At 58.7% G+C, this 14,766-nt stretch overlaps 1 protein-coding gene across 2 annotated transcripts in view; it reads left to right on the top strand.

Annotated features, from left to right (window-relative positions):
* The first annotated feature begins 4,292 nt into the window (after positions 1–4,292).
* The window catches only part of LOC134341645 (B-cell differentiation antigen CD72-like), a 132,864-nt gene continuing 122,390 nt past the window's right edge, over positions 4,293–14,766 (top strand). For both annotated transcript variants that reach the window (XM_063039539.1, XM_063039538.1), the window contains exon 1: positions 4,293–4,419. In XM_063039539.1, coding sequence (XP_062895609.1) covers positions 4,353–4,419 — 67 coding nt within the window. In that variant the 5' untranslated portion in view covers positions 4,293–4,352. The remainder of the gene's footprint in view (positions 4,420–14,766) is intronic.

The following is a 14,766-nucleotide window of genomic DNA, read 5'->3' as shown; positions in this document are numbered from 1 at the left end:
TGACGGAGACGGAGAGGGGTGTAGTGTTGGGAGGGGTGTAGTGTTGGGAGGGGGTGATGGAGATTGTGGGGGTGACAGAGACGATGGGGAGTGAAGGGGAGGGAGGGGGTGACAGAGATGGGGAGGCGTGTATGTGAGGGAGGGGGTCACAGAGACAGAAGGGGTGTAGGAGAGGGAGGAGTGACGGAGACGGGGAGGGGTGTAGGGGAGGGAGGGGTGACGGAGACGGGGAGGGGTGTAGTGTTGGGAGGGGGTGATGGAGATTGTGGGGGTGACAGAGACAATGGGGAGTGAAGGGGAGGGAGGGGGTGACAGAGATGGGGAGGCGTGTATGTGAGGGAGGGGGTCACAGAGACAGAAGGGGTGTAGGAGAGGGAGGAGTGACGGAGACGGGGAGGGGTGTAGGGGAGGGAGGGGGTGACGGAGACGGGGAGGGTTGTAGGGGAGGGAGGGGTGACGAAAGCGAGGAGGGGTGTAGGGGAGCGGGTTGACGGAGACGGGAGGGGTGTTGGGGAGGGAGGGGGTGACGGAGACGGGGAGGGGTGTAGTGGAGGGAGGGGGTGAGGGAGACGGGGAGGGAGGGGTGACGGAGACGGGGAGGGGTGTAGGGGAGGGAAGGGGTGACGGACACGGGGAGGGGTGTAGGGAAGTGAGGGGTGATGAAGATGTGGAGGGGTGTTGGGGAGGGAGTGGGTGACGGAGACGGGGAGGGAGGGGGTGACGGAGACGGGGAGGCATGTGGGGGAGGGAGGGGGTGACGGAGACGTGGAGAGACGCAGGACAGGAAGGAGGTCGGAGATGGTGAGAGAGGCTTAACCTGCAAGAATGATGGAGGACGGATATCCCAGCATTCCAGAGGCAAGGCAGAAAGCCCTCTACCTACACCAGCGGACCATCGCGACAATTAACTGTGCAAATGATTAGACGCAATGAATGTTTCACATTTCTACCGGAATAATGTAAAGCTCAATAAATATCAAACAAATATTTAACGTAGTGTGGACACGGAGTCACGCTGGCCGACGGGAGGGGTTGGGAGTGGAGGGGAATTACGGCGCTGGGGAAGGCCGGGGTGGAAGAAGGATTGGCGGGAGGAGGGGGGGCGGGCTGGGACGTGGAGGGGGGGGAGGGGGATGGGCGGAGGAAAGGATCGTGATGGGTAGGGAGGGGGAGAGGGAGGTGGAGGGGATGTGGAGGAGAGCTGGAGGGGATGGGAGGGAAAGGGTTTGCGGGGCAGGGGAGGGGAGAAGGAGACGAGGAGGGAAGGAGATGAGTGCGGGGGAGGGGAGGAGGAAAGGATGGTGATGGAGATGGCGATGGGTAGGGGAGGGGGACGGGGAGGGAGAGGGGTTGCGGATGGGGATGGGTACAGCGGAGGGAGGGGGTGACGGAGATGGTGAGGGGCGTAGGGGAGGGGGTGACGGAGATGGGGAGGAGTGTAGGGGAGGGAGGGGTCGACGGAGATGGGGAGGGGTGTAGGCGAGGGAGGGGGTGACGGAGACTGGGAGGGGTGTAGGGGAGGGAGGTGGTGACGGAGACGGTGAGGGGCGTAGGTGAGGGAGGTGGTGACGGAGACGGTGAGGGGCGTAGGGGAGGGAGGGGGTGACGGAGACGGGGAGGGGTGTAGGGGAGGGAGGAGGTGACAGAGACGGGGAGGGGTGTAGGGGAGGGAGGGGGTGACAGAGACAGGAGGGGTGTAGGGGAGGGAGGTGTAGAGGGAGAAGGGGAGGGGCGTAGGGGAGGGAGGGGGTGACAGAGACGAGGAGGGCTGTCGGGGGAGGGAGGGGGTGATGGAGACGGGGAGGGGTGTAGGGGAGGGAGGTGGTGATGGAAACGGGGAGGGGTGTAGAGGAGGGAGGGGTGACACAGACGGGGAGGGGTGTAGGGGAGGGGTGTGTGGGAGGGAGGGGGTGACCGAGACGGGGAGGGGTGTAGGGGAGGGAGGGGGTGACGGAGACGGGGAGGGGTGTAGGGGAGGGAGGGGGTGACGGGGACGGGGAGGGGTGTGTGGGAGGGAGGGGGTGACGGAGACGGGGAGGGGTGTAGGGGAGGGAGGGGGTGACGGAGACGGGGAGGGGTGTAGGGGAGGGAGGGGGTGACGGAGACGGGGAGGGGCGTAGGGGAGAGAGGGGGTGACGGAGACGGGGAGGGGTGCAGGGGAGGGAGGGGGTAACGGAGACGGGGAGGGGTGTAGGGGAGGGAGGGGGTGACGGAGACGGGGAGGAGCGTAGGGGAGGGAGGGGGTGACGGAGACGGGGAAGGGCGTAGGGGAGGGAGGTGCTGATGGAAACGGGGAGTGGTGTAGGGGAGGGAGGGAGTGACGGAGACGGGGAGGGGTGTAGGGGAGGGAGGGGGTGACGGAGACGGGGAGGTGTGTAGGGGAGGGAGGGTGTGACGGAGACGGTGAGGGGCGTAGGGAACGGAGGGGGTGACGGATACTGGGAGGGGTGCAGGGGAGGGAGGGGGTGATGGAGATGGGGAGGGGTGTAGGGGAGGGAGGGGGTGATGGAGATGGGGAGGGGTGTAGGGGAGGGAGGGGGTGAGGGAGACGGGGGGGGAGATATAGGAGAGGGCGGGGGTTAAGCAGACGGGGAGGAGTGAACCTGGGGGAGGGTTGCTGGGGTGGGGGCCGCAGCGGAAGAGCAGACATAATCTGCCCATTCCGGAAAAGCACCCCAAATTCAGTGGAGTCATGGAGGAGGAATATCCCAGCATTCCAGGGGGGCTTCCAAAGCCTTGTATAGACACCGGCGGTAACTCTCAATTAAATACAATGGAAACTACAGAATTTGAAAAAGTTACAAATGTCATTGTGATAAACCAAGCTCAATAAATATCAAAAATCAGGTAAAACAAATCAAAATAAAAATTAAGCTGCTCTAAAATTGAAATTAAAACTCTCGGGCGCCGCGGGAACGGAGTGAAAGTTCGCCGCGATTTCAGGTTACAGCGTTCCGGAGTCCAATCCCCAGAGAGGGATGGGAATCGGCAGCTCTAGGATCAAACACAGAGTGAATCTCCCTCCACAACGTCCCATCACACACTCCCGGGGTCAGACACACAGAGTGAATCTCCCTCCACACCGTCCCATCACACACTCCCGGGGTCAGACACAGAGTGAATCTCCCTCCACACCGTCCCATCACACACTCCCGGGGTCAGGCACAGAGTGAATCTCCCTCCACACCGTCCCATCACACACTCCCGGGGTCAGACACAGAGTGAAGCTCCCTCCACACCGTCCCATCACACACTCCCGGGGTCAGACACAGAGTGAATCTCCCTCCACACCGTCCCATCACACACTCCCGGGGTCAGACACAGAGTGAATCTCCCTCCACACCGTCCCATCACACACTCCCGGGGTCAGACACAGAGTGAATCTCCCACCACACCGTCCCATCACACACTCCCGGGGTCAGACACAGAGTGAATCTCCCACCACACCGTCCCATCACACACTCCCGGGGTCAGACACACAGAGTGAATCTCCCTCCACACCGTCCCATCACACACTCCCAGGGTCAGACACAGAGTGAATCTCCCTCCACACTGTCCCATCACACACTCCTGGGGTCAGACACACAGAGTGAATCTCCCACCACACCGTCCCATCACACACTCCCGGGGTCAGACACAGAGTGAATCTCCCTCCACACTGTCCCATCACACACTCCCCGGGTCGGACACAGAGTGAATCTCCCTCCACACCGTCCCATCACACACTCCCGGGGTCAGACACAGAGTGAATCTCCCTCCGCACCGTCCCATCACACACTCCTGGGGTCAGACACATTCTCTCGACCCACTCGTTCACCCAGCACGCCCTCTCACTCTGATCCCTCTCTCCCCCACCACTCTACCTCTCTGTCTCTCCTGCTCACTCCCCTGTCTCTCCCCACTCCCTTCCCCGGCCTCTGCCCGGCTCTCTCCCTGTCCCCTCGTTACCCACTCCCTCTCACCACTCTCCCCCCCCCAGCTCCCCCGCCCTCGCTCGCTCCTCTCTCTGTCTCCAACCTCACACACAACCCTCTTTCCCCCCTCTCTCTGCTGCTCTCTGCCCGCCCGCACCACCTCTCTCCTCGACCACACAGCCCCTCCCTCTCGCACCTTCCCCCCCTCTCACACTCTACAACACCGCCGTTCAGCCTTCCTCCCCCCCACGTCCCAGCCCCCACCGTCACCCTTCCTGCCCCTCCCTCCGCACTTCCTGCCCCTGCTCTCGGTTCCCCTCTCAGTCAGTTCGACACCTGGTGTTTGTTGGTTTCAGTCGACCTCCCTAACTGGCACTGGCTTCCTCTGCCCTGCCGGCTGCAGACTGAGATCAGAGGCCCCTGGGACTTGCAGGCACCATGGCAGACAAAAAGACCTACGCCAACCTGAAATTTGCAGCGAGGGGCTCCCAGATGCCATCCAGGGGTGAGTGAGCGGGTCAGAGACAGGGTGGGCGGAAAGGAGCTTCACTCTGCGTCTGACCCCAGGAGTGTGTGATGGGATGGTGCGGAGGGAGATTCACTCTGGGTCTGACACCGGGAGTGTGTGATGGGACGGTGTGGAGGGAGATTCACTCTGTGTCTGACCCCGGGAGTGTGTGATGGGACGGTGTGGAGGGAGATTCACGCTCTGTGTCTGACCCCGGGAGTGTGTGATAGGATGGTGCGGAGGGAGATTCACTCTGGGTCTGACACCGGGAGTGTGTGATGGGACAGTGTGGAGGGAGATTCACTCAGTGTCTGACCCCGGGAGTGTGTGATGGGACGGTGTGGAGGGAGATTCACTCTGTGTCTGACCCCGGGAGTGCGTGGTGGAACGGTGTGGAGGGAACTTCACTCTGTATCTGACCCCGGGAGTGTGTGATGGGACGGTGCGGAGGGAGATTCACTCTGTGTCTGACCACGTGAGTGTGTGTTGAGATGGTGTGGAGGAAGATTCACTCTGTGTCTGACCCCGGGAGTGTGTGATGGGACGGTGTGGAGGGAGATTCACTCTGTGGCGGGCCCCGGGAGTGTGTGATGGGACGGTGTGGAGGGAGATTCACTCTGTGTCTGACCCCGGAAGTGTGTGATGGGACGGTGTGGAGGGAGATTCACTCTGTGTCTGACCCCGGGAGTGCGTGGTGGGACGGTGTGGAGGGAACTTCACTCTGTATCTGACCCCGGGAGTGTGTGATGGGACGGTGCGGAGGGAGATTCACTCTGTGTCTGACCACGTGAGTGTGTGTTGAGATGGTGTGGAGGAAGATTCACTCTGTGTCTGACCCCGGGAGTGTGTGATGGGACGGTGTGGAGGGAGATTCACTCTGTGGCGGGCCCCGGGAGTGTGTGATGGGACGGTGTGGAGGGAGATTCACTCTGTGTCTGACCCCGGGAGTGTGTGATGGGACGGTGTGGAGGGAGATTCACTCTGTGTCTGACCCCGGGAGTGCGTAGTGGGACGGTGTGAATGGGAGCTTCACTCTGTGTCTGACCCCAGAAGTGTCTGATGGGACGGTTTGGAGGGAGATTCACTCTGTGTGTCTGACCCCGGGAGTGTGTGATGGGACGGTGTGGAGGGAGATTCACTCTGTGTCTGACCCCGGGAGTGTGTGATGGGACGGCGTGCAAGGAGATTCACTCTGTGTCTGACCCGGGAGTGTGTGATGGGACAGAGTGGAGGAAGATTCACTCCATGTCTCACCACGTCAGTGTGTGATGGGACGGTTTGGAGGGAGATTCACTCTGTTTCTGACCCCGGGAGTGTGTGATGAGACGGTGCGGAGGGAGATTCACTCTGTGTGTCTGACCCCGGGAGTGTGTGATGGGACGGCGTGCAAGGAGATTCACTCTGTGTCTGACCCCGGGAGTGTGTAATGGGACAGAGTGGAGGAAGATTCACTCCATGTCTCACCACGTGAGTGTGTGATGGGACGGTGTGGAGGGAGATTCACTCTGTGTCTGACCCCGGGAGTGTGTGATGGGACAGTGGGGAGGGAGATTCACTCTGTGTCTGACCCTGGGGCCGTGTGAAGGGACGGTTGCAGGGAGATTCACTCGGGGTCTGACCCCGGGAGTGTGTGATGGGACAGTGCGGAAGGAGATTCACTCTGTATCTCATCCCGGCAGTGTGAGATGGGACGGTGTGGAGGTAGATTCAGTCTGTGTCTGACCCCGGGAGTGTGTGATGGGACAGTGTGGAGGGCGATTCACTCTGTGTGTCTGTCCCCGGGAGTGTGTGATGGGACAGTGTGGAGGGAGATTTACTCTATGTGTCTGATCCAGGAAGTGTGTGATAGGGTGGTGCGGAGGTATATTCACTCTGTGTCCGACCCCAGGAGTGCGTGATGGGACGGTGTGGAGGGAGGTTTACTCTGTGTTTGACCCCAGGAGTGTGTGATGGGATGGTGTGGAGGGAAATTCACTCAGTGTCTGACCCCGGGAGTGTGTGATGTGATGGTGCGGAGGGAGATTCACTCGGTGTCTGAGAACAGGAATGTTTCATGTGAAGTTGTGGAGGGAGATTCAGTCTGTGTCTGACCCCGGGAGTGTGAGATGGGACGGTGTGGAGGGAGCTTCACTCTGTGTCTGACCACATGACTGTGTGATGGGACGATGTGGAGACAGATTACCTCTGTGTCTGACCACGTGAGTGTGTGATATGATGGTGCGTAGGGAGATTCACTCGATGTCTGAGAACAGGAATGTTTGATGTGATGTTGTGGAGGGAGATTCACCATGTGCCTGACCCCGGGAGTGTGTGATGGGACAGTGTGGAGGGGGCTTAACTCTGTGTCTGAACCCCTTGAGTGTTTGATGGGACGGTGTGGAGGGAGGTTCACTCTGTGTCTGACCCCGGGAGTGCGTGATGAAACAGTGTGGAGGGAGATTTACTCTGTGTTTTACCCTGGCCGTGTGTGATGGGACGGTGTCGAGGGAGATTCACTCTGTGTCTGACGCCCGGAGTGTGTGATGGGACGGTGTGGAGGGAGTTTCACTCTGTGTATCTGACCCTGGGAGTGTGTGATGGGACGGTGTGGAGGGAGATTCACTCTGTGTGTCTGACCCCGGGAGTGTGTGATGGGACGGTGTGGAGGGAGATTCACTCTGTGTCTGAACCACGGGAATGTGTGATGGGACGGTGCGGAGGGAGATTCACTCTGTGTCTGACCCCAGGAGTGAGTGATGGGACAGTGTGGAGGGAGATTCACTCTGTGTCTGACCCCAGGAGTGTGTGATGGGACGGTGCGGAAGGAGATTCACTCTGTGTCTGACCCCAGGAGTGTCTGATGGGACGGTGTGGAGGGAGATTCACTCTGTGTCTGACCCCGGGAGTGTGTGATGGGACGGTGCGGAGGGTGATTCACTCTGTGTCTCATCCCGGCAGTGTGTGATGGGACGGTGTGGAGGGAGATTCACTCTGTGTCTGACCCCGGGAGTATGTGCTGGGACAGTGTGGAGTGAGATTCACTCTGTGTGACTGTCCCCGGGAGTGTGTGATGGGACAGTGTGGAGGGAGATTTACTCTGTGTGTCTGATCCCGGCAGTGTATGATAGGGTGGTGCGGAGGGAGATTCACTCTGTGTCTGTCCCCGGGAGTGTGTGATGGGCCGGTGCGGAAGGAGATTCACTCGGTGTCTGACCCCAGGAGTGAGTGATGGGACAGTGTGGAGGGAGATTCACTCTGTGTCTGACCCCAGGAGTGTGTGATGGGACGGTGCGGAAGGAGATTCACTCTGTGTCTGTCCCCGGGAGTGTGTGATGGGACAGTGTGGAGGGAGATTTACTCTATGTGTCTGATCCAGGAAGTGTGTGATAGTGTGGTGCGGAGGTATATTCATTCTGTGTCCGACCCCAGGAGTGCGTGATGGGACGGTGTGGAGGGAGATTTACTCTGTGTTTGACCCCAGGAGTGTGTGATGGGACGGTGTGGAGGGAAATTCACTCTGTGACTGACCCCGGGAGTATGTGATGGGACGGTGTGGAGGGATATTCACTCTGTGTCTGACCCCGGGAGTGTGTGATGGGACGGTGTGGAGGGAAATTCACTCTGTGTCTGACCCCGGGAGTGTGTGATGGGACGGTGTTGAGGGAGATTCACTTTGTGTCTGAACCCGGGAGTGTGTGATGTGATAGTGCGGAGGGAGATTCACACGGTGTCTGAGAACAGGAATGTTTCATGTGATGTTGTGGAGGGAGATTCAGTCTGTCTCTGACCCCGGGAGTGTGAGATGGGACGGTGTGGAGGGAGCTTCACTCTGTGTCTGACCCCAGGAGTGTGTGGTGGGACGGTGTGGAGGGAGCTTCACTCTGTGTCTGACCACATGACTGTGTGATGGGACGATGTGGAGACAGATTACCTCTGTGTCTGACACGTGAGTGTGTGATATGATGGTGCGTAGGGAGATTCACTCGATGTCTGAGATCAGGAATGTTTGATGTGATGTTGTGGAGAGAGATTCACTCTGTGAATGACCCCGGGAGTGTGTGATGGGACGGTGTGGAGGGGGCTTCACTCTGTGTCTGAACCCCTTGAGTGTTTGATGGGACGGTGTGGAGGGAGGTTCACTCTGTGTCTGACCCCGGGAGTGTTTGATGGGACGGTATGGAGGGAGAATTACTCTGTGTCTGACCCCGGGAATGCGTGGTGGGACGGTGTGCAGGAAGATTCACTCTGTGTCTGACCCCGGGAGTGTGTGATGAAACAGTGTGGAGGGAGATTTACTCTGTGTTTTACCCTGGCCGTGTGTGATGGGACGGTGTCGAGGGAGATTCACTCCATGTCTGACCACGTGAGTGTGTGATGGGAAGGTGTGGAGGGAGATTCACTCTGTGTCTGACCCCTGGAGTTTGTGATCGGGCGGTATGTAGGGGGCTTCACTCTGTGTCTGAACCCCGGGAGTGTGTGATGGGACGGTGTGGAGGGGGCTTCACTCTGTGTCTGACCCCGGGTGTGTGTGATGGGTCGGTGTGTAGGGAGATTCACTCTGTGTCTGACCCCAGGAGTGTCTGATGGGACGGTGTGGAGGGAGATTCCCTCTGTGTCTTACCACGTGTGTGTGTGATGGGACGGTGTGGAGGGAGATTCCTTCTGCGTCTGACCACGTGAGTGTGTAATGTGATAGTGCGGAGGCAGATTCACATGTTGTCTGTCAAAGTAAGTGTGTGATGGGACAGTGCGGAGGGAGATTCACTCTGTGTCTGACCCCAGGAGTGTGTGATGGGACAGTGGGGAAGGAAATTCACTCTGTGTCTGACCCCGGGAGTGTGTGATGGGACGGTGCAGAGGGTGATTCACTCTGTGTCTGACCCTGGGGCCGTGTGAAGGGACGGTTGGAGGGAGCTTCACTCGGTGTCTGACCCCGGGATTGTGTGAAGGGACGGTTGGAGGGAGATTCACTCGGTGTCTGACCATGGGAGTGTGTGATGGGACGGTGCGGAAGGAGATTCATTCTGTATCTCATCCCAGCAGTGTGTGATGGGACGGTGTGGAGGGAGATTCAGTCTGTGTCTGACCCCAGGAGTGAATGATGGGACAGTGTGGAGGGAGATTCACTCTGTGTCTGACCCCGGGAGTGTGTAATGAGACGGTGCGGAAGGAGATTCACTCTGTGTCTGTCCACGGGAGTGTGTTTTTAGACAGTGTGGAGGGAGCTTCACTCTGTGTCTGACACCCGGAGTGTGTTCTGGGATGGTGTGGAGGTAGTTTCACTCTGTATCTGACCCCAAGAGTGTGTGATGGGACGGTGTGGAGGGAGCTTCACCTTGTGTTTGACCCTGTGAGTGTGTGATGGGCCGGTGCGGAAGGAGATTCACTCTGTGTCTGACCCCGGGAGTGTGTGATGGGACAGTGTCGGGGGAGATTCACTTTGTGTCTGACCCCAGGAGTGAGTGATGGGACAGTGTGGAGGGAGCTTCACTCTGTGTCTGACCCTGTGAGTGTGTGATGGGATAGTGCGGAAGGAGATTCACTCTGTGTCTGTCCCCGGGAGTGTGTTCTGGGATGGTGTGGAGGTAGTTTCACTCTGTGTCTGACCCCGGGAGTGTGTGATGGGACGGTTTGGAGGGAGATACACGGTTTGTCTGACCCCGGGAGTGTGTGATGGGACGGTGTGGAGGGAGCTTTAATCTGTGTCTGACCCCCTGAGTGTGTGATGGGACGGTGTGGAGGGAGATTCACTCTGTGTCTGACCCCGGGAGTGTGTGAAGGGACGGTGTGGACGGAGCATCACTCTGTGTCTGACCCCCGGAGTGTGTTCTGGGATGGTGTGGAGGTAGTTTCACTCTGTGTCTGACCCCGAGAGTGTGTGATGGGACGGTTTGGAGGGAGGTTCGCTCTGTGTCTGAACCCGGGTGGGTGTGATGGGACTTTGAGGAGGGAGCTTCACTCTGTGTCTGACCCTGTGAGTGTGCGATGGGACGGTGCGGAAGGACATTCACTCTGTGTCTGTCCCCGGGAGTGTGTGATGGGACGGTGTGGAGGGAGCTTCACTCTGTGTCTGACCCCCGGAGTGTGTGATGGGATGGTGTGGAGGAAGATTCACTCTGTGTCTGACCCCGGGAGTGTGTGAAGGGACGGTCTGGAGGGAGCTTCACTCTGTGTCTGACCCCCGGAGTGTGTTCTGGGATGGTGTGGAGGTAGTTTCACTCTGTGTCTGACCCCGGGAGTGTGTGATGGGACGGTTTGGAGGGAGATTCACTGTTTGTCTGACCCCGGGAGTGTGTGATGGGACGGTTTGGAGGGAGATTCGCTCTGTGTCTGAATCCGGGTGGGTGTGATGGGCCGCTGCGGAAGGAGATTCACTCTGTGTCTGACCCCGGGAGTGTGTGATGTGACAGTGTGGAGGGAGATTCACTTTGTGTCTGACCCCAGGAGTGAGTGATGGGACAGTGTGGAGGGAGATTCACTCTGTGTCTGACCCCGGGAGTGTGTTATGGGACAGTGCGGAACGAGATTCACTCTGTGTCTGTCCGCGGGAGTGTGTGATGGGACGGTGTGGAGGGAGATTCACTCTGTGTCTGTCCGCGGGAGTGTGTGATGGGACGGTGTGGAGGGAGCTTCACTTCATGTTTGACCCTGTGAGTGTGTGATGGGACTGTTTGGAGGGAGACTCACACTGTGTGTCTGACCCCGGGAGGGTGTGATGGGACTGTGTGGAAGGAGATTCACCCTGTGCCTGACCCCGGGATGGTGTGATGGGACGGTGTGGAGGGAGATTCACTCTGTGTCTGACACCGGGAGTGTGTGAAGGGACGGTGTGGAGGGAGCTTCACTCTGTGTCTGACCCCGGGAGTGTGTGATGGGACGGTTTGGAGGGAGATTCGCTCTGTGTCTGACCCCGGGAGTGTGTGATGGGACGGTTTGGAGGGAGATTCACTCTGTGTCTGACCCCGGGAGTGTGTGATGGGACGGTTTGGAGGGAGATTCGCTCTGTGTCTGAACCCGGGTGGGTGTGATGGGATTGTGTGGAGGGAGCTTCACTCTGTGTCTGACCCTGTGAGTGTGTGATGGGACGGTGCGGAAGGAGATTCACTCTGTGTCTGTCCCTGGGAGTGTGTGATGGGACGGTGTGGAGGGAGCTTCACTCTGTGTTTGACCCCCGGAGTGTGTTCTGGGATGGTGTGGAGGTAGTTTCACTCTGTGTCTGACCCCGGGAGTGTGTGATGGGATGGCTTGGAGGGAGATTCACTCTCTGTCTGACCCCGAGAGTGTGTGATGGGACGGTTTGGAGGGAGATTCGCTCTGTGTCTGAACCCGAGTGGGTGTGATGGGACCGTGTGGAGGGAGCTTCACTCTGTGTGTGACCCTGTGAGTGTGCGATGGGACAGTGCGGAAGGACATTCACTCTGTGTCTGTCCCCGGGAGTGTGTGATGGGACGGTGTGGAGGGAGCTTCACTCTGTGTCTGACCCCCGGAGTGTGTGATGGAATGGTGTGGAGGGAGATTCACTCTGTGTCTGACCCCGGGAGTGTGTGAAGGGACGGTGTGGAGGGAGCTTCACTCTGTGTCTGACCCGCGGAGTGTGTTCTGGGACGGTGTGGAGGTAGTTTCACTCTGTGTCTGACCCCGGGAGTGTGTGATGGGACGGTTTGGAGGGGGATTCACTGTTTGTCTGACCCCGGGAGTGTGTGATGGGACGGTGTGGAGGGAGATTCACTCTGTGTCTGACCGCGGGAGTGTGTGATGGGACAGTGTGGAGGGAGATTCAATCTGTTTCTGACCCCGGGAGTGTGTGATGGGACGGTTTGGAGGGAGATTCAGTCTGTGTCTGACCCCGGGAATGTGTGAAGGGACGGTTGGAGGGAGATTCACTCAGTGTCTGACCCCGGGAGTGTGTGATGGGACGGTGCGGAAGGAGATTCATTCTGTATCTCATCCCGGCAGTGTGTGATGGGACGGTGTGGAGGGAGATTCACTCTGTGTCTGACCCCAGGAGTGAGTGATGGGACAGTGTGGAGGGAGATTCACTCTGTGTCTGACCCTGGGAGTGTGTGATGGGACGGTGCGGAAGGAGATTCACTCTGTGTCTGGCCCCGGGAGTGTGTGATGGGACGGTTTGGAGGGAGATTCAGTCTGTGTCTGACCCCGGGAATGTGTGAAGGGACGGTTGGAGGGAGATTCACTTGGTGTCTGACCCCGGGAGTGTGTGATGGGACGGTGCGGAAGGAGATTCATTCTGTATCTCATCCCGGCAGTGTGTGATGGGACGGTGTGGAGGGAGATTCACTCTGTGTCTGACCCCAGGAGTGAGTGATGGGACCGTGTGGAGGGAGATTCACTCTGTGTCTGACCCCGGGAGTGTGTAATGGGACGGTGCGGAAGGAGATTCACTCTGTGTCTGACCCCGAGAGTGTGTGATGGGATGGTGTGGAGGTAGTTTCACTCTGTATCTGACCCCAGGAGTGTGTGATGGGACTGTGTGGAGGGAGCTTCACTTTGTGTTTGACCCTGTGAGTGTGTGATGGGACGGTGCGGAAGGAGATTCACTCTGTGTCTGTCCCCGGGAGTGTGTGACGGGCCGGTGCGGAAGGAGATTCACTCTGTGTCTGACCCCTGGAGTGTGTAATGGGATAGTGTGGAGGGAGATTCACTCTGTGTGTCTGACCCCGGGAGTGTGTATGGGACGGTGTGGAGGGAGATTCACTCTGTGTGTCTGACCCCGAGAGTGTGTGATTGGACGGTGTGGAGGGAGATTCACTCTGTGTCTGAGCCCGGGAGTGTGTGACGGGCCGGTGCGGAAGGAGATTCACTCTGTGTCTGACCCCGGGAGTGTGTAATGGGATAGTGTGGAGGGAGATTCACTCTGTGTGTCTGACCCCGGGAGTGTGTATGGGACGGTGTGGAGGGAGATTCACTCTGTGTGTCTGACCCCGAGAGTGTGTGATTGGACGCTGTGGAGGGAGATTCACTCTGTGTCTGACCCCGGGAGTGTGTGATGGGACGGTGCGGAAAGAGATTCACTCTATGTCTGTCCGCGGGAGTGTGTTATTAGAAGGTGTGGAGGGAGCTTCACTTTGTGTTTGACCCTGTGAGTGTGTGATGGGACGGTTTGGAGGGAGACTCACTCTGTGTGTCTGACCTCGGGAGGGTGTGATGGGACTGTGTGGAGGGAGATTCACCCTGTGCCTGACCCCGGGAGGGTGTGATGGGACGGTGTGGAGGGAGATTCACTCTGTGTCTGACCCCGGGAGTGTGTGATGGGACGGTGTGGAGGGAGATTCACTCTGTGTCTGACACCGGGAGTGTGAGATGGGACGGTTTGGAGGGAGATTCGCTCTGTGTCTGAACCCGGGTGGGTGTGATGGGACTGTGTGGAGGGAGCTTCACTGTGTGTCTGACACTGTGAGTGTGTGATGGGACGGTGCGGAAGGAGATTCACTCTGTGTCTGTTCGCGGGAGTGTGTTATTAGACGGTGTGGAGGGAGCTTCACTCTGTGTCTGACCCCCGGAGTGTATTCTGGGATGGTGTGGAGGTAGTTTCACTCTGTGTCTGACCCCAGGAGTGTGTGATGGGACTGTGTGGAGGGAGCTTCACTTTGTGTTTGACCCTGTGAGTGTGTGATGGGACGGTTTGGAGGGAGACTCACTCTGTGTGTCTGACCCCGGGAGGGTGTGATGGGACTGCGTGGAGGGAGATTCACCCTGTGACTGACCCCGGGAGGGTGTGATGGGACGGTGTGGAGGGAGATTCACTCTGTGTCTGACCCCGGGAGTGTGTGATGGGACGGTGTGGAGGGAGATTCACTCTGTGTCTGACACCGGGAGTGTGTGATGGGACGGTTTGGAGGGAGATTCGCTCTGTGTCTGAACCCGGGTGGGTGTGATGGGACTGTGTGGAGGGAGCTTCACTGTGTGTCTGACACTGTGAGTGTGTGTTGGGACGGTGCGGAGGGTGATTGACTCTGTGTCTGACCCTGGGGCCGTGTGATGGGACGGTTGGAGGGAGATTCACTCGGTGTCTGACCCTGGGAGTGTGTGATGGGACGGTTCGGAAGGAGATTGATTCTGTATCTCATCCCGGCAGTGTGTGATGGGACGGTGTGGAGGGAGATTCACTCTGTGTCTGACCCCAGGGGTGAGTGATGGGACAGTGTGGAGGGAGATTCACTCTGTGTCTGACCCCCGGAGTGTGTGATGGGACGGTGTGGAGGGAGATTCACTCTGTGTCTGTCCCCGGGAGTGTGTGATGGGACGGTGTGGTTGGAGATTCACTCTGTGTCTGACCCCGGGAGTGTGTGAAGGGACGGTGTGGAGGGAGCTTCACTCTGTGTCTGACCCCCAGAGTTTGTGATG

The sequence above is a fragment of the Mobula hypostoma genome, unplaced genomic scaffold, assembly GCF_963921235.1.
Source record: "Mobula hypostoma unplaced genomic scaffold, sMobHyp1.1 scaffold_36, whole genome shotgun sequence".
NCBI classification, from domain to species: domain Eukaryota; kingdom Metazoa; phylum Chordata; class Chondrichthyes; order Myliobatiformes; family Myliobatidae; genus Mobula; species Mobula hypostoma.
Note: the sequence above shows the minus strand (reverse complement) of the source record. Positions and strands in the feature narration are given on the sequence as shown.